Source organism: Gouania willdenowi, chromosome 5 (assembly GCF_900634775.1).
Source record: "Gouania willdenowi chromosome 5, fGouWil2.1, whole genome shotgun sequence".
NCBI lineage: Eukaryota > Metazoa > Chordata > Actinopteri > Blenniiformes > Gobiesocidae > Gouania > Gouania willdenowi.
In genome coordinates this window covers 12,124,669-12,151,101 of record NC_041048.1, presented here as the reverse complement: position 1 = coordinate 12,151,101, position 26,433 = coordinate 12,124,669, and the positions used below count along the sequence as shown (strand labels likewise).

Genomic DNA, 26,433 nt, shown 5'->3' with positions numbered 1-26,433 from the left:
TCAGTAATTTGTCTCCCTGGACCAGATTTATCTGGACTTGAAAACAGGTTGAAAAGAGCTCTATGACCCACGGAAACGTTCATCCTTTGGTGACTGATTTCTATTTCTGTCCTATTTATCGGCAGCTTCATATCTCAGTGTGTGTCCACATGTGATGCAGCTCAATATTTGAAGTGATGAGCACAGTAAATAATGATTTCCCCAGGAAATTAAAAAGCAATGCTATTGGTTCTTCGGAGCCTGTATGACTTTATTAAAATGGTCATGAACATTTATCGGCTGCTCGTCAATTTCAAGGCCGTAGTGTGAGGAGGAATAATACACATACACACACAACAGCCTGGTCACACAGTGCTGTGGGATGTTCTATAACTAACATTTGTCAAACGTCAAATCCCAAAGAGGATCTAATGGCCTGCCAGTAGTCCTGACCTTCACCCTGTTCAACGCGTATAGGATCACCTTGTTCATGTCCGACTGACCAACACAACCAGGTTGGCTGGGTTACAAAATACTGATAGTAGTGAACGTCTCACAGCAGTGTGCTTTCATGCTACTGAAGCTGCCGACTGTGAAGGTAAAAATGGATTGTTTCTTCAGACTTTGATCATCTGATCCAGAAGTGACAAACTCATTTAGTTCAGGGGCCAAATGAGGACCATTTTAACCATAAGTGGGCCACAGATTTTAGGTACGCCCTGGTTTGCACTTTGTATACATGATAAAGTATACAAGTATATCAGTCCCTCCAGTAAGAAATGGAAAACTGAGCTCTGCAAATATTGTGGATTTTAATTGAATTTTTGTATTTGGAGATGCTGAGATATCTCCTACTGAGTTAGTTGGTAATTTACAAAATGTTTCATGTTTTTTCCTTTCATTTTTCCTTTCCTGAGGGAGCCAAATTTGATGCTCTAAAGCAGAGATTCTCAACTGGTTTCGACCTGGGACCCACATTTTGCCACAGTCATTAAATCGCGACCCACTTTTTTAGAAGTCAACCAACCAAATGAAGTGTTTCAAAAATAGCTGTTGAAAACACACACATATAATCTTTTTTAAAATATAAATCTATATATTTTCCTGTGCAACATGCATTTTACAGGATGCCTGTCAAAAGAAAAGTATCTTTCAAAATAAAAGACAAGTCCAACATGAGAAACATTAGGTATTTATTTATTTATTTATTTATTTTTGACCAGCTGTCTTGGACCCAACCAGTACAGGTTCGCAACCCACTTTTGGGTCCCGATCCACCAGTTGAGATTCGCTGCTCTAAAAGGGCCGGATTCGGCCCCTGGACCTTGAGTTTGACACCTGTGAGACAACAAAGAGAAAAACTGTTTTGCATTGGTGGAGACTATTCTGAAAATGTTCACATACTTAACACTGCACATTGAAAAAAAGTCATGTTCCTACGTAGTGCCATTTTACAGTAGGAAATAAACAGGCTTTCCAATGTTATAAGATTTATTGCTGTTTATTTGCTGTTTGTTCAAATCAAACATTCAGATTGACACCTTTAGAAGTCAGGTCCTTCTTTCTTCAGACTCTTGTATTCATTGTTGATGGTCCAGTAACTGCAAAAGGTAGAAGGATTCATCAGTTTATGTTTTTTTTCTTCCACATTTCTTTTTTATTACAGTCGTCGTTTGGGAACTCAGTGGAATTTTGATGAGATCTTTGCCTCGCTATCGAGAACTAAAAATATAAATATCCTGTCCATTATTCCAACGAAGCTATCAAACACTCAGAAAGCACAAAAATACACACCATCCAGAAGTCATCTTGTAGGTGGTGTCAAATTATTGGTGTTTTCCCCCGTGTTTTCATCTCAATGGTTAATATTTTCATTAATTTTCAAGGGCTTTGGCATTTCTTTAGAGCAAACGTAATTACCTTACTATCCACCTCTTGGAGCACAGGGCTCCATCTACCTTAAATAGTTCCCAAAATACAACTTCTTTATCTTTGTTTGATGAGATGCTAAAAAAAGGATTGATTTCAACAAATATTTTCTTTAACTGGACTGAGATCAGCTGTCACCTTGTACTGGTAGGTTGGATCGAGCTTGTTCCAAGGCTCTGGGTTGTTTCTCTTGTCCCAGAACCTGCAAATGTAGACCCATAAACAGCATGCAGAATAAACTGTTGAGTAAGTGTAAATACCTAGAGGGTAAATTAGAGTTGTGCACAGCAAGTGTAGGAAGATGAAAACTATTAGAAAACAGACAATGGCAGAGAAAACACTAAAGAAAAAGGAAACAAATAAAAAGAAGCAGGGCCGGCCTTCCCGCCAGGCAACACAGGCGGCTGCCTAGGGTGCTATTTACTCGAGATAAAAATAATAATAATAATCTAAAAAGGTATAATAAATGTGAAACATACCCTTTACAATCAGTGGACATGTTTTCTCTTAATAAAATAGTAATAATACAAATCTGTAACTATACCTGCTAATCCTCTTCCCATATTTATTCTACTTTAATTCTTGTTCTATTCTATATAATTCTTTTGTGTTCTTTGGTTTCAAGATTTGTGTTACTGATTGGAAAAACCAAACAGGGAAGTATTAATGTCCTTGCACTGACACTTTTATATTTTATTTTAACTTTTGATTGCACTGTTTTGCATTGCTTTTGGATGTTGCACCATTGTTGTTGTTGTTCCCTCAGGATATTTGCACTATGCCTGTAGGTGTTATATTGTATTATAGTGTATTATTCATTTTTTTTTCAATGGTTTAATGTGTCACAGAATTGTGTTGTTATGTATTGTTATTTAAAAATAAATAATAATGTGTACACACTGTGTATAGCCTTTCAAACAAACTGAAAAAATTCATTTATTCGGGGGGGGGCTAAAGTCCACTCTTGCCTAGGGCACCAAATGACCTAAAGCCGGCCCTGAAAAGAAGGATAGATATAAAAGATGATAAATGCAAAATAAGTGAAGAAGTTGGGAGATGAGGTGAGCCTCTTCTGTTTATTACCCAAAGCCTAACTTTGACAGCTCCACCTCCTCCTTTTCCTCCCTTTCCTCCCTCCATCAGCACATCATGTTCACCAAAGCACAGAGAGAGTGACAGGAGCAAAGCATGTCACCCCTCCTGTCCCTCCATTACAACAAACACTGGGTGCACTGAGAGAGAGAAGGTGGGAGGGAGGGAGAGAGGCAGCCGCTGACCACAGCACTCATCACCAGCTGCTGATGAGGTCATGCTTTATGGCTGACCCTCAGAAGAAGTGGCTCCATGTGGCCAAAAAATAGGACACAGGCAGTGCAACAGTGTGTGTGTGTGTGTGCAGGCACTGGGATTTGTTGAATCTATAAAATGTCCCATTTAAATTTAGCAAGCGTTGTTTGAATAGGCTAAGATATGTACAGTATACAAAAAATAATGGAATCAAAGTTAGAATAAATATGTGTTGAGGAAATGTTGGAAATCAGTGAAATATAATCAGTAATATTTTTTTCCAATGTATTAATATCATGCTTGTTTAACTTTATTTTGATTTCTTGCAAATGTCTCACATCTGTGTTTGTTAAGCTGTCGTCTTTGAACCAACCAGTCACATAAAGTGTCAGGATACAGATGAATTTCAGAAGCTTGGAATCAAACTGTTTTAGGAAACCTGATCATATTTGTAGAGGAAAAAAACTAAGATTTCTTGCCAAAATGCACTAAATTACTTCATAATTATTATTATATGTAGTACTTCTCAAAGGTGCCCATACTTTATATCTCACAATGTCTGATCTAATTGGTAACAGAAGTTGCTCTACACGTTAATAGCCAGAAAGCATTTTCTCTGTTTCTCAGACATATGCTCATAACAGCATTGTTTCATGTTTTACGTGTATTTTTATCTTCTGTTTAATGTGAGTGCAGTGACAGCCTGACACTAACTAAAGCACTTTTTTTTTTTTTTTTTCAATGACTGGCAAATAACTGGTTTTGCAGACCAATTAGTGTTGTTTTAATTATTGTAATGTTACTGCCTTCTAATACAGAGTTTTTATAAATGCAACAAAACAACAAGTGTTAAGTTTTTCCTTTTCTTTCTTTTTTCTTTTTTGAGTAAATTAAAGGTGCAGTCTCTTGTAAAAGTGACTTTTTATCATATTTGCTAAAGCTGTCCTTATGTAAGGACAGCTTTACATGAAACTAGTAGTTTGCGTAAAAAAAAACAGGCTCATTGAGACCCCAGAATGCACCGCGACCGAGCAAAAAGAACCAATCAGAGCTAGGATTGTGTTTGATGGGCTGTCTGACAGCTGTTGCTCACAGGCCCCGCCCCTTTCCCGGGGCTGTAGCGCCGTCTTTTTTACAGTGTATGGTCTGGAGGAGTAGAAGATATTACTGTGATGTTGCTGTCGGATTAACGTTAGCTTGTCAGGGACTTTGGAAAGTTTGGAGGCAGAGCAAGAGAGCAGTGGGGAGGGAAGGGGAGAGAGGGATCTGAAAGTCGCGGACTGCACCTTTAAGTTTGATTCATTGAGGCATGAATCAACTATGATTTTATATTTAATATAAAAATATCTCGAATAGCAGCTTTAAAATAGTCAAGGAGGTAACATTTAACAAAAAGTTTATTTCAAACTAAATTGGAAGTTTAACTTTACCCTGTATAATGTACTGTATGCAATTGTAAGTATGAATATGGGCGTTATTGATGGCAATTCTTTCTGAGACTGTTTATTCAGTGAATAATTTTTACTACAATAAACACTATGTGTAGCAATGAAGAGTTGAGTCGTCTGTTTAACCTTGCAAAGCCTATTTCTACATTACAGTACCACATTCATTCATTTGTCATAAAGACAGATTCACCAATATTCAAGAAAATGCAACCTGCGGAATAAGGTGGTTATAAATCTTGTTTTAATTTTACCTCAGCAGTGGGAGGGTAGATATCTTTAGAATTTGTGCTGTGTCGACAGACTTATGTGACGTGGGGCCCTCTTGCCAAGCGGATCAGGTAGAGAGCGGCCCCTGTCATTCCCAGGGTGGTGAAGAAAAACTGAGGGATTAACTGTGCGGAGGAGAGAAGGAAAAGCAGAAACAGAGGATGGTAAACACACGTATTCCATCAAGTGGTCGGCTGTGATATGTATCATGTACACCTGTGTGAGACACACACACACATACATACACACAGGTAGTTGTTATTCCATTTTTCCCTTCCCCTGCCCTCATCCATATGCATGAGACCCAGGCCATGTGTGAGGCAGCATGCTGTCAGCCCAGGCTGAACAGGCAAGGACGCCGAGAGAGAGAGAGAGAGCTGACGCATCTCAAAGTGCAGCTTCTCCTCCTGTAATACTCTACCTGTCAGACTGAGCGACAGCATCACACACACACAAACACACACACACACACACACACACACACGAGTCTACACGTAAGTCCTCACAAAGATGCCCAAATGAGCTCACACATCCAAAAGCGTGCATACTTCCTGTGTGTATGCAGATAAACCTGATACAAATTCCTGTTTGACTAATGGTTCATAAAATAATTTCTTAAAAAGCACATAAAAGAGATCCTCCACTGTTTTTACAAATGTGGCCTAAAAGTATTTATACGCATAGATGGAGTTTGTGAATCTTGCTGGGGGGGCAAAAGAAAAATTAGAATTAGATACAGTATATACTGAAGACCATCTCGAGATTTGCGCCAATCACAATGTGTGTAACATACAGTAATGCAAAAATGATTAGTAACATAATTGATAATGTTGACTACAAAATTTGTGCTGACGCATTGTTTAATGTTGTAAATTCATGGGGCTGCAGTCGGGATGGGAATCGAAAACCGGTTCTTTCTGAGAACCAGTTCCCAGTAATCCAATTCCTAGGAATCGTTTGTTTGCTTGCCTGTCAATTCCACCTATCGGTTCCTCCTACGTTGCAAATATGTAATGATACAAAACTCCTCCAGATCCTGTATATTGTGTTTATGCTAGCACCAAGTGAAGCTCCTTCCACCGTATAGTTTGCTGTCCACCGCAGAGAATCCACCTCCTCCACCTGCAGCAGCGCTGCCCTTCATGCAGTTGTAGCATCTCTGTTGCTACGCTACTCACTTCCGTGTTCTGTACACTCGCGTAAAAGTTGCTTCTTGCACGGACTTTTCATCCGAAAACAACAAACTTACACAAGAGCACTGTAACTATTCTCAAATGTTTGTAGCCAAAATGTGTCATATGTTGTAATAATAATAATAATAATAATAATAATAATAATTCATCAAATTTATATAGCCCTTTTGTAGATATTATTATCCAGTGAAAATAATCTATACCTGGTGGATTAAAAGAGAACTGATATCCCTGCAGGAAATTAAAGAGACAAAGATAATATAATAAAGAGTTAAAGCAAACAAATCCATTTGTATTATTGAATTCCCTCACCCAATGAGAATCGATAAGAGAATTGGGAAGGAATTGAATCAATAAGCAATAATGATAATGGAATCGGAATTGCTAAATTCTTATCAATTCCCATCCCTAGGCGGCAGTAGCTCAGTTTGTAGGGACATGGGTTGGGAACCATTGGGTCACCTGCTCAAGTCCCGGTGCGAACCAAAAATACGGAAATTGTTCTTCACTGCCAAGGTCCTCTTGAGCAAGGCACCGAACCCCAACACTGTTCTGTTGCGCTCCCTTCATAGTAAAAGCAGCCCCACTCTGACATCTCTCCATTAATGCATGTCCACAGGTCCTGTTTGTGCATGTGTATGATTCAGATGCATGTCCCTAAAATAACAGAGTGCAAAAAACCCAAATTCCCCACTGGAATTAATAAAGTATTTCAAATTCAAATAAAATCAGGCCGGAGGCTGCTTTCTGCTTCATTTTTGCTGCAGTACCATACATGAACTGCTAGGTGCACTGTCGCTTCACCATTATACATTGTGATGAAGAATTGCGCAACGGAAGAAGAACCAACCTAAAGTCTCAAAATTTTGGGACCGTTTCACTGAAAACTGACACTACACACCTGAGGTAGAACTAACATCTTAGACATGAAAAATTGTATATTATGCATACCTATCAAGTTTTGGATTTGAAAATAAGTGACATTTACAGGGGCCCGCTACGAGCCATCCCACCACCCCAACTGAGCTCCAGTATCCCTTATATTTTAAGACAAGTGTACAAGAAATCTAAAATACCCACTTGATCATGACCATACCAGCCTGTTATTGCCCGATCCCGTTAGATCTCGGAAGCTAAGCAGGTCTGGGCCTGGTTAGTAGTTGGATGGGAGACCACTGAGAATTCCAGGTGCCACAGTGGTATCTGTCATTGTGTCCTTGCAGACCAAGCTTTACATCATTTAACACTGTTTTTTTTTTTTAAAGCAGTTTATATTTGTGGCACTTGTGATTGGCTGATTTTTCATGGTGACTTACGTCGTTTCTTCCGCTGTGGGAGACGCTAAAATCTCAGTTATTGATCTAATAGAACGTGTAACTGTGTCCCATCCTGCTGCTCTTTAGGAAGGTAAACTTTCTGTCACATTTTACAACGTATTTACACCAGTTCTTTTTTTCTTCTTCGCCGGAACATCTTCATTCATCTCTTTTCTGAGTTGTTTCTGTTTCCACTAATCTAATCTAATCTCGTGAGAGCTGCCACCCAGGCCATGTCAGGTGGCAGTTCTCGTGAGGGTAGTGACGGCGTTCAGTCTAATAAGGCATCATTTAATTATTATTACATTAAAATATGAGATATTTATGGGAAAATACTAATATGAGACTATGGTGAGAAAGAGGGGTAAAATACGGGAGTTTCCCGGGAAAAACGGGATTCTTGACAGGTATGATATTATGTACATTATATTAAGAATATTTTTTTAGAATGAATTTGGGAAAACTGTAATTACAATTTTTCATCACTAGCGGGGTCAATGCTCCCCATGCGAACTCTGTGTATGGATCTATGCCCAACAAAACGCAATATTTTGCACCATATTAGTTTTATTAACTTTTAAAAATTGGACTACTTTACTGTTTTAAAACCTGTAATCCGCCATCTTGAAATCACGTGATTGATGACGTCACACACACCCATTTGAATGTAAACATCCCATTGTTTTCTATTGGAGTGAAGCATTCATTCTGCTTTTTAGATCATTTGGCAACTTTTTTGGTCAAAGTGCAAATTTGTGCTGTTTTTGGTTGCTCTAATTAATCAGGAAAAAAAGTTAAAGATGTTGATGTAAACCTTTTTGTTTACCGAAAGAGAAACAGAAATCATGGACTGTCAAAGATGCACAAACCCTGAGGATAGAAGTCCTTTTGGGTGGTAGACCTTGATTTAGTCTCTAACTTCAGTCACCACAGCATTAGCCGCTCACTGAGCTCTTCTTCTCTGCTTCATTGTCTTCATTATTTACTACCAAACCGCAGAATTGGAACTGTCGCCCCCTGTGGTCATACATTATTTTTCTGGTCACACCTGTTTTTATTCTGTTTTGGTAAACAAAAGAGGTTTACATCAACATCTTTAACTTTCCTGATTATTTAGAGTAACCAAAAGCACCACAAGTTGGCATTTTCATGGTAAAGTAGTCCTATTTTTTAAAAGTTGATAAAATGAATATGGTGCAAAACAATGTGTTTTGTTCGTCATAGAACTTCTAATAAGGATTTCAAAGATTTTAGGCCACATTTGTAAAAACCGTGGAGGATCCCTTTAAGACGATGTCGGGATAATGAGAGACGTACTTCTTTAATACATGTGACAGTTGTTTAACAAACAGTATGTTAGTCATTAACACATTGTGCCATCGTACATTTTCTGTCCACTTTGTCACTGAAAAACTTTATGTGTGAGAACAGAAACGAGAGGGAGACGGTGAGAGTCGCACCACTGGCGACCAGCTGTTCACAGCCCACGCAGATCGAGGGAAGCTGAAGAGAAATGACAGTTTGCTCAGGTTGAACTGAAGGATGTCTCCACTCAGCTGTATCAAGACATCTGTCTCTCGTCCAAAAGTGTCGACACTTGCATTGTTGTTGATTAGGAAGACGCCAGATTAGAAAACTTAAATATACACTACCGGTGAACCTCAACATTTATCATTTCCCCAATAAGATGAAGGATTTCCGTATTTATTCACCCAATAGACAATTTATAAAACTGAATTAGTGTGTGACAGCACTCAACGTTTGATAATTCGGCATTTTACAACAGGCGAAAATAAAGCTTACATGCTAAGTAGGTATAGAAGATAAATCATTAAATGACTTGACTTCCTAACCTTCCATGACAACAGATTTTTATAAAATGCAAATATTATTAATGATCAATGGGTGTGCTCAAACCGGACGGACGGCAGGGGTTTGAAGAATCCGAAGACAAACAGGACTTTGATTGACAGGTCCACCTTGAAACAAACTGACAGCCAATCAGGAAGAAGCTGAAAACATCAAGCTGGGCTGAGACGTGCGTGCACTAACAGAGAAAATGGTTCCAAAAGTGATATCCCTTGGATTTAAAGATTATACCGTGATTAATAACTGATATGGAAAAATTATACCCAGTTCTACAGTACTTCCCAGTATGATTATTGTTTAATTTGGCTAACAGAGGAACTGTGGAAATTGTCAAATCTGAAACAATGCCGGATTGATATGTTTATAAAAGCATATGTCAGATTATATCACTATTATTTGACAAATATGTACTTTGTTCAAGTAATTCCTTCTGTATATCAGTTAAATAAACTTGCTCTGTAAAATGGCACTAGCCGTGGTACATTCCTCATAACTTGGTAAGACTTGTAAATTAAAGTTGAGGACTTGACTTGACTTTGACTTGACTCGGGACTTCAGTGACATAACTTGGGACTTACTTAAGACTTGAGAGGCAGAGACTTGTTCCCACCTCTGTATAGGCTTTTATCTTGTAGTCGGAATCAACTGAATTGATTAACTTATACAGAATGACTTTTGGGTAACACTTGAAGGCTGTCATCAAGTGTTGTTCGCTAAATTATGACATCTTTCACAAAATTATGACACCTTTCCCTCAAATTAGGACACCTTTCGCTAAATAAGGATACCTTTGAAGCTATGTTGGTATTTTTTTTGCGTTAGGTGGAGCGATCTCGTGGGGTTAGGTAGGACAGTGTTTCCCAATCTTTTGTGTCTCATCTACCCCCGAGGCCTCTCTTCAGATTAGGAGAACCCCTTCGCTCCAATTTAGTAACCTTTCTTGTTTTATTTACATGTTGTTAACATGTTGGCCTCTGAAATCTCCTACAGCTTGAAAATGTCAACCTGTACATTTAACGCACACTAAATATCAATTTTGTACATTACAATTATTGTATATCAAAGAATATAGTTGTGTCAATTTTTAGTAATGTGCATAACATGTTAGTAACAATTTAGTAGGATATTAAGGCCACATTATTGTTTATTCCATTAATGCTGTTTATTGTCAATGGGTGGAAAAGATTTTGGATGAGCATGTACAGTGTCGGAAATAGGCTTTAAAATGACTCAGCATCTTAAAAATAGATTCATCAATGTTTCCAAGCACCCTCTGCAATGTGTTCAAGTACCCCTCGGGGTACACGTACCCCTGGTTGGGAAGCACTGAGGTAAGATTAGGGTTCGGGGTTAGGGTTTAAGGGTAGGGGTTAGGGTAACAAATGACAGCCTTCATGACACCTTATTCATGCTAATGACTAATGACTTAATTATGAAACTTCAAGTAAAGTGTTGTCACTTGTTATTAAATGTTTATGATCACTATTTTAGACATTCTGTCACAAATAATTTGTCAGTTATTCATGAATAATTTTGAACACGTGCGTGTGATTTAGTGAGTAGGACCCTTTTCTTTGTCTCTCAAACCTTGAACCTGAAAACTCCACTATGGACAAAATAAAGATTAAAAAAAAAAATGGAATGACCGGAACAAAAACTTTCTACTATGACTACAACATTACAATTCATTTTTTTCAGGTAGTTTTTTAGTTGTTAGCAATAATAAACAACACAACACAGGGAATAGCTGCAGTGATTAATGCTTTATCTTACCATGCCTTTTACTATTGTTTAATTAGCAGACAGACCCTCAGTCGTGTAGATAAGGTGTTTTTAAAGTGTTTTTCGAGTGTCCACATTCCTCCAAATGTAGGTTTACGATGAACTTTTCATAACCTTGAAAAATAATCTTGCAAAGTTTTTTGTTTTTTCTCACATTCACACAGAAAGTGACACTCCTCTTCGATTATCGCTGGAATAAACACAGACATTAACAAAGAGAAAAAGGTCATTATACACCCACTCACACACACACACACACACACACACACACACACTTAAATACACACACTCTGTGCATTGCTACCTACTGTCGTGTACCGATATTGACATATACCACATAAGCAAACATTTCACCTTTCGCTAATCTGCCTGACTGATATGAGAAGCTTTTCATACTCTAGGGTACATTGGGGTTTGATGCTGTTGCTGCCCAAGCCTGTCAATCCATAAATGTGGGTCACCCTCAGCCAGGCTCAGAATCAGCAGGGGGGTAACAAATTAAATACTGACATTTTATGTCCCATTTCTTCTGTTTGTTTAATTATGATATTAGTAAAGCAGATTAGCCTCTACAATTATATGCCGCATAACACTTGCTTTTCAGATGTCAATAATAACGGCAGAGCTATACATTTCACGTAAAACACTTTTAATTGTACCATAATAAGCTCAAAGTCAACATTTGAGTAGTTGAAGGTAATTCCACATTGCACAAATACTCTTGATTAGTGTTCTCAGTAGCTTATTTTTATTTTTTAAATCTAAGTCACAGTGGCAAAATAGTTCAACTGTGAAAATGTGTTTAGTCTGCAAATAAAACATGCTGTTTTTGATTTAGTCTTCCTACATACAACATTCATCTACAGTATATTGTTTCAACCTGCACACATAGGGACTGTTTAAGGTTTGTGGTAGGGTAAATAAATCCTGTAATACACATATTTTATAGACCATATTCATCATGAGATCAGCTTCAGTAATAGCTTCAATTTTTATTTGCAGTATCACATCCGTTTAAAGAAATGTAATCTATATTTTCAGTCATAATTTATAATGGTTGCAAACATAAAGAGTAGTTGTGATGCAACTTACCCCAGGATGTTTCTTCGCATGTTGAAACACGGTCACAATTGTCTTTATGATTGTTCACAAACTTTCCACCTGAATAAGAGCTGATAAATAAAGGAACTGTGTTCTAGTGAGTGAATGTGTGATGTGATGCTGTTTGCTGAAGTACAGGCTTCGTTCGCTTTCTCCCACTGGATAGATGAGAGGGTCAATGGGTCGGCGGAGAGCCAGTCCTAATCCTCATACCCACATCTGTTGAGGACACTGTATGTTTCCTGTGAGGCTGGCTGAGTACTCAGTGTCCCAAATGTTCTGTTATGTACAAATAAAAACTGTAGACAGTGAGCTAAGTTTTTTTAGCAAGACAACAGTTGTGGACAATTTTCCAAAAAATCTTTCCCCAAGGAGCACTTCAGTTCACTTCCATAATAGCTTGGTGTTATGCGGCGGGCGTCCACAGTGCAGGCATTGAGTTGGATATATTCTCATTACGCTGCCATATCCAAAAATGACACCCCACTATTTTCATGGGTACCCATAACACTTAAACTTTACAACAAGCGATCCCCGGCTGGTTTTAAATGGTGCAACTTTTGCAGACGTTCCCATTACTGTGTGTGTGTGTGTGTGTGTGTGTGTGTGTGTGTGTGTGTGTGTGTGTGTGTGTGTGTGTGTGTGTGTGTGTGTGTGTGTGTGTGTGCGCGTGTGTGTGTGTGTGTGCGTGTGCGTGTGCGTGTGCGTGCGTGCGTGCATGCGTGCGTGCGTGTGCGGGCCAGGGGGTGGGGTTAATTGTAACAGCAGCATCTAACATGTCCCTTGGGTTGAGACATTTGTCCCCGCCTTGATGATATCTATTGATTGGTCATTGATGTGGCACCTGCAGACCTTTTCAGTTCCTTAACAGCACTTTGCAACCAAATGTAATTAACACCAAAATGCTTTGCTTGGCAAAAACCACAGGTAATTACTATTCCTCGCTCACTGTGCCTCGATCATTAATCATGTTTAAGGCGGATGATGCATCGCGGTTGCTTTTTGTCTACAGTCGTGTCATCACGAAATCCAGCAGTGCTCATGATATTGGTCGGTGTTTTTCAACTTTGACTTTATTTCTTGCTAACAATGATTGGATTTGGCTGGTGGTAGGAAGAGGATATTTCATTGATTAATAATATCATTTTTCACTTGTTTCCAAATATCTTATCTGCTTATTAGGTTTAGCACACTTGTGTTTGTCCAGCTCCCAGACATGATTTGGAAGAGCGTCCAAACTGTTAAGATGTTACAAAAGTTTTCAAGCTCATGTAATGAGAATGTAACTTTAATATTCCTAACCAGACATGGTCGGTCGCCCAATTTATGTTGGCGCACCAATAAGTAAATCATATCTTTCATTTTCCAATTAACCCAACTTTCTTTTTTTTTGCTAATATCATCTACAGCATTTTAATAACAAATTAGTAGATTATATTAACGTCGGCCACTGAGAAGAGAGACAAATCTGAGAGACCCGTTGGATCCAGGAATACACAAACTATTTCCAAATAAATATAGTGACGTCCCTTTTTAAACAACTGTTCCTCAGGAAATCTACTTTGATCGTGTCAGTGAAACCGAATTGTTATGACTATAACTTCTGTTCCCTGAATAAGAGGAACGAGGTACAACACATATAGTATGGGATATCACACCCCAGCGTGGCCTATAAGACACCTCTAAAATCATGCCTTTTAAGGCAGATGATCTGTGATGACGTATGTGAGGCTCTGCCTGCATAATAAATACGGCTGTCATCACAGTCATCCTTCAGTTCAGTAGCCGCTCTTCACCGAGCCCAGCTGCGTAGCTGGGCAAAGAAGTGTTGTACCTCGTTCCTCTCCTTCAGGGAACAGAAGTTATAGTCATAACATTTTGTTCCCTTTCAGTCGTTTCACTCGGTACAACACATATAGTAAGGGACATGTATACATGCCCCGCAGAGCAGCTATGAACAACAATCAAACCTCCTGCACTCAAATGCATACTATACCCAATAGAAAGAACCGAATGGGCCACTGAAGCGGCCGTTACATCTAGACAGTAAACCGTACAGAAGTGTGCAGTGAAGACCAACTGGCGGCACGACAGATGTCCCCTAAAGATGCCCCTTTAAACAAAGCCCATGATGTAGACATGCCCCTGGTCAAAGGTGCCCTCACACCATGAGGTAACTGAAGATCTCTGCTGTTGTAGGCCAGGGAGAAAGCCTCCACAATCCAGTGAGAAAGCTGCTTTGTAGACAGGGCTTTACCTATAGGCTGGATTAGCAAAGCAGACTAACAGCTGGTCACACAAACGCACACTCTGAGTGTGATCTATTGGCTTGTTTCCACTGGCGGTATCGGCTCTACTTGTCTCGACTCTACTTGCATTCAGGACCCAATACTGTTTTTGCGGAGTATTTCCATTGAGCAACAACCTGATGGGTGAAACTGCCATGACGCCATTTTCCGTGCGACAAGACCCACGCACACGGACACGCCCACAAGCCGACAAGCTGACAGAGACGAACAATGGAAGATGCCAAGGCACTGATGTTTTTACTTTTTGACTTGTGGCAGCTTGGCACAGCAAGAATAAAGGAAACATGCCTGAGAAGGTTGGAGACAACGAGAAGAAACACTAATCAGACAAATAGAAGCGTTTGGGAGCCCCTGTTCGAGTGCATGGACGGTGATGATGAGTTGGACGGTGATGAGGAGTCATGTTGAGAACACCTGAAACGTGCACTGCACAATATGCATGGGAAAAGGACTGAAACTGAAACCAAAGGGCTACCATTGAGCTCATAAAGACTGGACGGTTAAATGTCATTTGCTGGGTTAATTAAGTTGTTGAGAAGAGGAAAGTCGTTTAACGTTTGCTTAAAACCTTGTTTATGTGTTTAAGGGCGAAAATAAGTTAATATTTATAATATAGCAAATTTCTCTTTAATAAAATTGTGAAAATATTTAATTAATGTGATGATGGTATGCCTTGGCCACAAAAGGTTTGGGAAGCACTGCTTTAGAGGCATAATTTTGTGTGTCGATGACATTTCGTTAGAGTTATTAGATGCGGCCAGCGATGGAGAAGTTGGACACAAACCTCCGCAGCAGTGTGCCTCTAAAAAAGAGAGTGGCCATTGCACTGTGGAAGCTTGCGACAGGCTCTGGATACAGAACTGTCGGAAACCTTTTTGGGGTGAGCAGAGCCACCGTGAGACGTTGTGTACAAGGTTTCTGTGCTGCTGCGGAGACATACCTGGTGCCAGAACAGATACGTTTACTAGCCCGGGGAAGTTTAGGGAAGTGGCTGCCTATAATGAGAACAGGTGGGGGGGGGTCTCACAGTGTATTGGCGCTATTGATGGATCACACATACCAATCCTGGCACCACAAGAGTACCACTGAGATTACTTTAATTGTAAAGGGTGCCATTCCATCATTCATCAAGGAGTGGTAGATGGTAGAGGACTTTTTTGGAATGTTTTTGCAGGACAGCCTGGGAGCTTGCACGATGCTCGGGTTTTGAGACTGTGCACAATGTGGGAGTTGGCAAGTTGGGACAATCTATTTCCAGCTTATACAGGAACATTGGTGGGGTGAATGTGGGATACTACATCCTTGGCGATTCTGCCTACCTTTTGCAGAAGTGGTTCTCTGACACTGGGCACCTCACTGCAGAACAGCAGGTGTGCAATAAGAAAATCAGTGGTTGAAAATGCCTTTGGTCGACTGAAGAGAAGATGGCGTTGCCTCATGAAAAGAAATGACTGTGAACTTAAACTGGTAAAAAGTATGGTGCTGACTAGCTGTGCGCTTCAAAACCTGTGTGAAAATCATGGCGAAGTTTATGACAGGGAGTGGGATTCAGAGTCAGCGGCAGCAGGGCCTGGAGTGTCACTGTGTCTTGGTATCAAGGAAGAGGGGAGGGATATACGGGAGGGTCTGATGCGATACTTGAATAGATAAGTGTACTTATCGTTGGATGAACACACTGCAAATTTATTTACATTTTTTTCCTAATCCTGACACTTTGAAAATTAATTTGTGTCAACACAATCAAACTTGAATCATTCCATACCTGACTACTTTTTTTTTCTTCATGGCAAACTTATTTATGGTTAAACATTATTTAGGGCAGAGATAAAAAAATTCAATAATGTATTCATGTAATTGGTTACTACTGCCCTATTGAATGCTTAAGTGTTCTATTATTGTCTTGCATCCGTAGCCAAGGATAAAAACAAGTTAAAATCAATAAACAGAAAAAGAAAAGTGTAATTCTATAGAAAAATAATAAAACTACAAAATTTTCCTACAATTTATTATTTTTGACCCAGAGTAGCTTAAAATAAATAAGATGCATGAGGATTAGTGTTTGAAAAATAATTATAACATTGTCTTTCAAGCACAAAAAATTTATTAAAATATTAAAATGTAAAAATGTGCAAAAAGTTAAATATACACATGCAAACACAGCATGATATCCCATACTATATGTGTTGTACAGAGTGAATTGACTGAAAGGGAACTTAACATATTATTCAAAAAAAATTTTGCTGGAATTATTACTTCCAGTGACTTATTTCCAAAAACAAAAATCGACAAAATCTTAGAGCTTCTTTGGGTGGCAGTGTTGGAAATTAGCGAGGGCCATGGGAGATTTGGCCTTTAATTTAGCCGAGAATACCCAAAAAAACCTTGTCCCCTTTGAATCTTTAAAAGTGTAACTGTAACTACATTTTTTACATGGCCCCCAATAATTTTAAAAATGCCCCCCATATTTTAGACTAAGGGGGCCAAAATTGCCAACATAAGGACCTAAAATAGCAGTTTAACAATAAATAAAAAGCTGTTTTACCAATGAATTTGAAGCTCATCTTCAAATAAAAATACTCTATATTGTTAAAATAAGGCACAGCCATCAGGGAAAACCAGGTAATTGTCTACAATGTCTGAAACATCGTGGATAATGCATGTCAAACTATTGGTCTCCTCTTTTTATCCAAAGCACAACACAAGTGTCTTTTTTTGTTGCCGTTTCACAAGCTGGTGATTGAAACATTGAGCCTGCAATCAAACATACACTGACTTTACCACACATGATGATAACCCAGAAATCAGGCAACATGACCCATAACAACCCCATGCATTTTTAGATGGATTCTTCATTTTTTAATTTGGAAACATCTAGGCTCCACAGCCTTGGACAAACTGAGTGTGACTCTATGTGACCCCACAACGATTGCTTCCCCAGCACAGAAAAAAGAACAACATTGCTTTGTTGATTCTTCATACAGAAAATGTTGTGACAGCACAAAAACAAGCACTCAGAAAACACAAACCTCCACCAAGTGCCAAATATTCTATCTGCCAGATATTGGCAGTTATATGGATCAATGATCTTGGTAATGGCACAATGATTATTCACACTTTAAAGGTTTGTAAGAAATGCCTATGCCCATTAATGTTATTATACAGTAGGTAATAATGGAATTGTATGGCACTCCATTTTTTTGATAAATTGTGATGAAATGTGCAACCTGGATTCAATCTGGATTCAACTTTTTGGAGCAATTATGAAACCAACCCAACGTAACTGATTCAAATTTCAAAACAATCGGTCTATTACAAACCGAGATATGAATTTTTTAAGTTTCGCCATTAATGAAAGATAACGATTTTTCCATATTGATCCGGATCCTTCCCAAAATTGCATGGAATTTTCCGTGGCATATGGTCTATCTTTGGTAAAAATGTTGACGTAATCCTGCAAACAGACAAACAAATAAATGAAAGCGCTCATGCAGCATCAAACTTTGGAAAATGCCCAATTTCATTCTGAGCTGACATAATTTGTCAAAATCGCTAAGTCAGCAATCTGGATCGGATCTGGATCATGTTTGGTCAGATGTTGCGTGTCATAGCCTTACATTATCCTGCAAAATCTTGAACGAATCGATGAAGATCTGACAGAGAAATTTTGCCCCATGCTAAAGACCTTGATCTTGAACCTACCTTCACCAAAATTGAATGATTTCATCTGTGTTCAAAAAGCAATTAACAGGAAAAAATTGAAGTGAATTCATCAAAAATTAAGGACACTATCGGGTGCACAAACAGACACACATACAAACAAACATGGCGACCAATATGCTTTTGAAAATCGTTTGCGAAAGTAATAAACACTGTGACCTAAACACAATATACTGTATATTAACACAATATGACCTCAATGAAATTATGAGAAAATATTAATAGTTGCTTCTGTTAAACGAATCAATAGCTTGTTCAGCAATTATTCATACCAATAAAGTGTGAATTTTTGTTTCAAAAAAGGTCACATCTTTTTTTTTTTACATTTTGTTGCATTAAGGAAGCCCTGAGAATTTTTCAATCTTCAAAGGAGGGCGAGGCAGAAAAAGAGTGATCAATTATTAGTGTATGTAAATTAAAACATTTACAGCTGTAAATTTGGATATATGTTGTATATGTTCAGTTTTTTTTTGGTCAGGGTTGTGTTTTCATCCATTACAATACATTTTTTCAAGCTCGTTTTAATAAAAAATCTTCACCAGAATCTCATCGCTCCAAAGCCTTCTGTAGCAGCGATACAATAGGTGATAAAGTTGGAAAATGTGAATATGTTCTGCACCTGATGGAAGCTTGTTTAAATTACCATATGGGCTAACAACATGATGAATAACACAGAGGGAACATTATATTTCTCCAGGGGTTTAGCTGTGAAACACAAGCATAAACAAACAGCACACATGATGTGTGGCTATGACTACATTAACAGCCTTAACAGCACAATAGAATGTGAGGATTGAAGGCAAAGCACTATAAGGGAATGTCATGCTCTTAAAATGTTTAAAGGGCCCATGTTACGCTAAATGGACTTTTCTGTGCTTTAAACATCATAAAGTGCTATTTGGGCTTCATACACATGGCCAAAGTGTTTTTTTTTTCATTGATTCCCTCATTCGTTAGTTAGAGAGTGATTTGCTCCTTTCTTACTGCAGGGTGAGCACAAACACCTTGCTCCACGAATTTGACGCGGCACTGAGCTGGAGAAGCCGCGCCTCCAGGAAGCTCTCTGCTGTGATTGACATGAAAACATTCACGCCCACAAAGGTTAACATTTCAGCGTCCTTCGCGCAGTGCTATGTATGTATTATCTACGGTTTATGTATGGACCGGCGAACGCCCCGCCCCCACGCTCTGTCTCATGTTTATAAAGCAGCATGAGCTTGGCTATGGAGTGGGTGGGAAGAGGACGGGCCGTTGTCTGGCTCTACGTCACCGTGCAGGGAGGAGGAAGTCAGTGTCCCATCTATAGACACGCCCACTCATGAATATGCATTAGTAGGCCGCAAATCAGCCTGTTTGTGTAGAGTTGCTCAGAAAGTGACTTTTCAGAGGCTGAAACTCTGGAAAACAGGCAAGTTTGAGAAAATAAACCTCAAATACTATATTTTTGGGGTTCTTAGAACAAATGGAGATGGGTGAAAAATAGCATGACATAAGACCTTTAAGAAATCACAATAAATCTCAGACTTTTCGTCATACTGATTAAAGATTCTTGATTATAAGATCACTAATAGACTTTCATGTATTTTAATGCAATGTTGTGCTAGATCATTGTGTGTGTTAACAACTTGCACTGTCCATCAGGGGAGGTCAGTTTTGGAACATTCTTCCAACAGATATGAGAGAATGCCCAACTTATAGCTCTTTTAAAAACAACTTAAACATGATCTTAAGGTAAATCAGTGCTGCGCTCATTTTAATTAATTTGTAATTTGTATAGTTTTTAAATTGTGTTTTGTATTTTTTTATACTGTACATTGTGTTACCTGTGTGACCTGCCTCGGGACTACAATTGTAAATTAGCATTTTTGCTATAATCTGGCACATTTACAACTTGTATATGATTGTTCATTGATGTGTGTTGTCCCGATCAAATAAATTAATAATTTATAAATAAATTGTGTACAGTTATAGAGTTTTTCCAAAGGTGTGTTTTTGCAACTAATAATCCATTCAATTTCACAGAGTCTTTCCTCATTGTGAGCACAGTCATTAAATACTGGCTGACTCATTTGGTGGCAATAGGCAACACAAGTCTGCAGCATTGTGCTACAAATTGACTGATGTGTGCATGTGCACAGGGGCTTTTTCCAATTTGGAATGTGTGTTGTGAATCACAAATGCTTTGTTAGAAAAATAAAGAATGAATCACCAATGGAAGATGAAATAGGTCTTCACTGTTACAAAATAATGGTTTTGATTCCATGTCAGGGCTTTGCTGTGGGTAGTTTACATGTTTGGTTGTTTTTTATTGTTACTTTTCCCCCTTATTCATTCATCTGCTACATTTTGATCTATATTGCAGCTTCCTGTATAATGTATGTGTTTGCTTGAAAAGATTATGAAACTCTCTGTATTGCTGTACGTGCAGTCAAGTGCTGCACAAATCTTTTAGCAACAAAAGCTCTGAACTAAAACACATTAAATGTGTTTAAAAACAAGTACAATAATAACCGTTTGCTTTTCTTTTTGCTAACTATCTCTTTTATCACATAGTTAGACTGTGACCATACCAGCCTGTCATTGCCCGATCTTGTTAGATCTCGGAAACTAAACAGTTTTCTGGTTAGTAGGTGCCACAGTGTGGTGGCAGTCATCCCAGTGGTATCTGTCCTTGGGCAAGGCACTTCACCCACATTGCCTAGTATGAATGTAGCTTGTGAGTGAGTGTTGGTGGTGGTCGGAGGAGCCGATGGCACACCTTGGCAGCCGCACCTCCGTCAGTCTGCCCCAGGGCAGCTGTGGCTACAATATAGTTTACCACCACCAAGTGTGGAATGAAAGAATAATCCCTTAATTCTGTAAAGCGACTTTGAGTGTCTATGAGAAAGCGCTATATAAAATTGATGTTGTGTTATTATTAAACCTAAAATAATACCTTGAGTAATGCTGCCTTGAATAAGGTTGAAACTTCTTTCTCAGCTCTTGCTTTGATTGGCTGGATATATAAAGCGGTTTCTGAAGATGAAAGGATTCATAAATTATCTGATGTTTTTCAGAGTTCAAGTGTCAAATGTGTCAACCCTATTATAAGTATAAACAGGGAAAAGTACATCAATCAAAGGAAAATAAAATACAGTTGCAGTCTGGATTGTTTTATTGGTAAAAGATAAATTTTATTATTTAAGTCATGTTACTAATACTTACCCCGGTTTCAGATATAACCAAACCAATTTGCACTAGTCATGTCACTGTGTTGATTCTGTTCTTTTTCATCATTTGTGTCTCATGGTTTTGATTCTGTTGCGTATGAAAGGTTTTTTTGTGTATTATTTGATGACTGTTTTCATCTGAAATCCCCTTTCATCAAAAAAAGTGTTGACTAAAACTTATTATTATATGAAAGAACAAAAGAACAGGTCAGCTGGTTGTCATGGACTTTATTTCCCAGAGTGCTCAGTGCAGCTTCTCTCCCTCTTCACCCGTTTGAGTGGGCGTGGCCAGTTCCTCACTACCTGTTTTAATCTGTCCATTCTCTTCTTTCCTGAAAATGAAACCTTGTTTTTAAATTTACTTTTTGAGCTTCGTTCTTTGTGTCTGCGTCCGTGTTCTCGGGCCTTATTGTCACTCTAATATGCATCTCTTTATGCTGCTGTGCTATTTGTTTTTACAATTTTGCTCTCAACAAAAACTAAAACTGATTTTCTGTATGGACATGTCAGAATAAATAATATAACATCATAAGAATTAAACTGTAATCTTAATGACGCAAAGAGTTTTAATTCAGAATTAACCTCAGGATAAATGCCATGTGAGGGATTGCAATGCATGTCATGCTAACTGTAGCTACGACCCAAATCAGAAATGTAAAAAATCTGATGCTGAAAGGACAATAATAAAGACAATATTCATAATCATTGATCCACTAAGAATACATAAAATTGTGACTTAAATAGAGTACATGTAATTCTAACAGCAAGCGCTTTGTGTCTTTACACACACACAGATGATCTTCTTTTTCTCCGTTATTTATTTAAATAAACCAAGAACCACACAGAATAAGATGATTGGAGCGTATGACATCTGCGTACACGGCGTTATCCATCTGTGACTGATTTCAGCCTCCTGCAGTCGCTGCATAAGTAAGGAAGTTAGACTAACGCTGATCATGGTTGTTTGTGATTTGGCTGAGCAGAAGGTGGAGGAGAGAGTCGCTCTTAAAGCAGAAGGCATTTTAGCTAATAGCCATGTGTGAATGTAAGCATGAAAAACAACACAAGCTGTTGCAGACGCAAGTCTAAAATGTGGGCTTTTTTTTTTTTTTTAGTGCGCAACTAAAATGTGTGCACCTTTAACGCCTGGAAAGCGAACATCCCTTAACACAATCTGTGTGGCAAAGGTTTGTCATGAGACCTATTTTATGTTATTACTATTACATAGCACTGCATTACTTTAAAGCTCTTTGCTATAAGGAACAGGCCACTAGTGTTTGCACTAATGCGGTTTGGCCACAACTGTGTGTGCCTAACTCTGTCCCAAGAGTTGTGCGATTGCTTTGATGCATTTTTCAAAAGGGTCTGTGACATGAATGCCAACAAACCAGATTCCTCCAGGCAGCACGCAGTATCCGTGCCATTCCTCTTTTGTCACATTTTTAAATTCATGGTGGAATTCATGTGGTAATGTAAGTTCTGTGGAGGCCTCCAAAGTGGCCTGCCACCGCTGACTAAGACCTGGCAACGGTGCAGCTGTAATAAAACTTAGCTTTTCTTTCTGGGAATTTCCATCTGGCTTTCTAGGTTAGTTGTCCATGCAATGCAAATGAAACCCTAAATATGCGCAATTTGCTACAGTGTAACAAAAGTTATGACACCTCAGTGGGATTTATTGAATTTGCTTCGTTAGCTTACTGCTGTGCAGATACTGTAACCAGATTGTTCTTTGAATGGAATTCATGCCAAAACATTAACATCATAATGCCAGAGGACAAAATACCAGTGGACAGAATCCCAACCCTTTATTAGAGAAGAAAATAAGAGGAAAAAAATGCCACTTTTGTCTTTTTTTTTATTGAATATTTGCCATCACCCGAGAACCATTTTAACACCTTATTGATATGACTTTTCCATTCTTTCAACTACATCAAAGTAATGACCAGATTATCAAAGTATTGCTAGTATTCATTCAGAAAACAGATTCAAAGTACTTCACTGCACAATTTCATTTCTTGAAATATAACCAATAAGTAGCAGTCGTTTTTAGCTGTATGTGACCTTTTTTTCGATTTGTCTTCCATGTTCTATCTTTACGTCGTGTCTTTATTTCTATTTACATCCGCCAAGGAGGTAGTGTTTTTACTGGCATTTGCCTGTCTGTCTGTATGTCTGTCTGTCTCAAAAAGCTCTGAACAGATTTAAATGCAATTTGGTAAGCTGATAGGCAATGTCAAAAGGAAGAACATGTTTGATTTTGGAGATGATCCAGAAAGTATTGTAGATACAGTACCTCTAAACTTGCTTTTCTTAATTTGTATGTATTCCTATCAGTGTTTGGAATAACAGCCTGTAAAATAATGGCATTTGGTAACAGCGTTTTTTTTTTTCAGTAACAGGGTAATCTAACTAATTAAGCAACTCAAATTTAATGAAGCACCTCATGACACACGCATCTAAAAAAATCTGAATTCTTTGACATATACTGTAGCAACGGGTTTTTTTTTAACAGTAGCACAAATAGTTACTTTCCTTGGCAATGAGTTACTTTTATTAAAGAGTAATTCAGTTACAAACTCAGTTACAAGTAGTGAGTAACTATAACTAATCATTTTTTTAAAGTAACGTTCCCAACACTGAAATTCCTATAGACCAGTGGTTCCCAACCTTTCTTGTCTTGTGTACCCCTTGAGCCTTTTTGTCATACCATGAGTACCCCCTCACTCATACGTGTTCATGATTCTCCAAAAGTAGAACACAACACAACTGAATATTCAACGCTAGTCATTTTATTTCATCTTTATAAATTGAACAATTAATATTCAGCCATTATCTTCTTATTCAATTCAAATTAAACATAAAATTATGTTGCCTTGAAGGCAATAAAAATTATTAATATAAGAAATAACATTATAGTAAACATTTGTATTATTAATACTAATATATTATGATTATATTGTTATTGAAGAAAAATAATAGTTGAAATTAGAAAAAAAAATATAATAAATAAAAATAAGTAATGTAAATAAATAAATACAAAACAAATAATTAACCTGCCTGTGTTATATATAACTTTTATGACATTTTTTCACAAAAGGAGCTTCTTTGAATATGTCTCCTATAAACAGGCATTTCAATTTCAAAAACAAGCCATAGCGCACACGTACCATTTTATTGACGGACTTCTTGGAAATAAATTCTTAATTTTTCCACATCCCCCCTGCAATGTGTTCACGTACCCCTAGGGGTACGCGTACCTCTGGTTGGGAACACTGCTCTAGACAACGCAAGGATGTGTGTTGCAGCTACTTTCGATGTGTTTGGAGTTAATATTACAAATTCTGATGCTGAAGCCTGTGGTCTGCAGTAGTATTTACACTTGGGATCAGCAGCTGATAGCGCTACACAACAGGAGCGAGCAAGAGAAAGACCAGACATCCTGGCAGAGGAGACAGAAATAATACCATACATAGTGATTCTGAGTAGGAAAATGTCATGACCAGAGACATGCATGATGGCAAAAACAACAAAGCCTGTGAACACCCTTTACTAAGGAGCAGTTGTTTAGTACATGGACTGCTTGATAATTAAAGTTGTCCTTTTTAGAGACTGGCACTTTACTAATAAGGTTGAGATTCTGTCCAATGGTACTTTGTTCCCAAGATTTCTAACCGTTGGGATTTTTTTTATTAAATTTTTTTAAAAATATATTCACACTGCATTTAAAATAGGAGATGAACCAAAAATTAGTGTTTTTGTCACTTTGGCCCTGCAGGATAAAGTAGGAGAGTTGAAATGAATCTGGTGCTACTGAAAACTTAATAACCAAAGTCCCAACAACTAATGACTTAAAGCTGCAGTTTGAACATATTGTAGTCCAAAGTGTTCTGAGTGAACAGTGAATCTCTTCTCCTTCTCCTGGCTGTGTAAATGAGCTTTAGAAATACAGGAGCGCGACGCTGGACTTCAACCAATCAGAGATCTTTTTACCAACAGGGCGATCCCGTGAGCTGTTTTAAGCATTACTATTGACTGCTCGAGCTGCTCGTCAAAAGTCTATGCACGTTCTCGATCTGAGAATAGGGACAGTCCCATGGGATTATATTCCAGCAGAAGTCTCCATCCCGGCTTTTGACACAGCGGTTACAAGGCAAAGCAAGAGGAAAAAGGAAGTCCAAGGTGGAGAAGCAACAGAATAAAGGCACAAATAAATGACAATAGACGAGACCAATAGCTTGTAGACCTAAGAGAAAAGTTATCTAAGGTGGAAAGAACAGACCCAATTCATCTGCAGTGTGGACGGAGTGTGTGTCTGCTCTGATCAGCTCGGATCGACTGCAGCTGCTTGTGTGTGAGGAGCGGCTGTGACTCTGAGCCTCTTACTGTCCTCACAGCAGTGAGTGATACTCAAGATTTTAAAAACTGCAGCTTTATTGTGGTAAACGTAGAGAAACGGGGGAACATGCAACTTCAATTTAGAACGGTTACAGATCCAACACAACAATGGAAACCAGAACACTCCTAGCTATATGATAAACATCTACACAGAGAACACTTAGCATCATTTGTCACAAACCACAGGTAAGGTGTTAAGGGCTCAGCTATAGGAAAGTGTGAATGAATTCACACCTTTGATGGAAAGGTGTTTCCAGTATTCACTTGTTTTCTGCTTCAGCACCAGCTAGTGTTACCCATCTGGTGGAATATGGCAATGTGAAAATATTTGGAGACAGGAAATAGGTGAGAAATTATTAAAGGGATGAAAAACCAAAGGCTTTTTATGTTTTATGTTCAACAAAAATATTTGAACACATCCAATAGTCTCAAAATGCTTTGTCTTTGCTGCGTTTTCTGCAAATAATTAAATTGTGGATCATCTGGACAGTCTGAGTTTTTATTTCAAAAATGCGGATTGAATTGTTCATCATAAATTCAGTCATATAGGTTAATATCATAATGTTAGAATCAACATCATATCTGAATATGAGGGGTAATAATAGCTTTTCCTCCCTCTGTCTGCAGGCCTT

The 26,433-nt window shown here is 38.3% G+C and overlaps 1 protein-coding gene and 1 pseudogene across 1 annotated transcript; one reads left to right on the top strand and one right to left on the bottom strand.

The window, feature by feature from the left end:
• Positions 1–1,522: 1,522 nt before the first annotated feature.
• LOC114462946 (cytochrome c oxidase subunit NDUFA4) lies at positions 1,523–12,210 on the bottom strand (the record flags this gene model as incomplete). The annotated part of the gene is made up of 5 exons (XM_028446069.1): positions 1,523–1,572; positions 2,040–2,110; positions 4,387–4,391; positions 4,955–5,035; positions 12,163–12,210. Coding segments are annotated over 5 exons (255 nt in total), but the record flags the coding sequence as incomplete, so codon positions are not given.
• Positions 7,186–7,303, top strand: LOC114464141 (uncharacterized; annotated as a pseudogene).
• Positions 12,211–26,433: the final 14,223 nt, after the last annotated feature.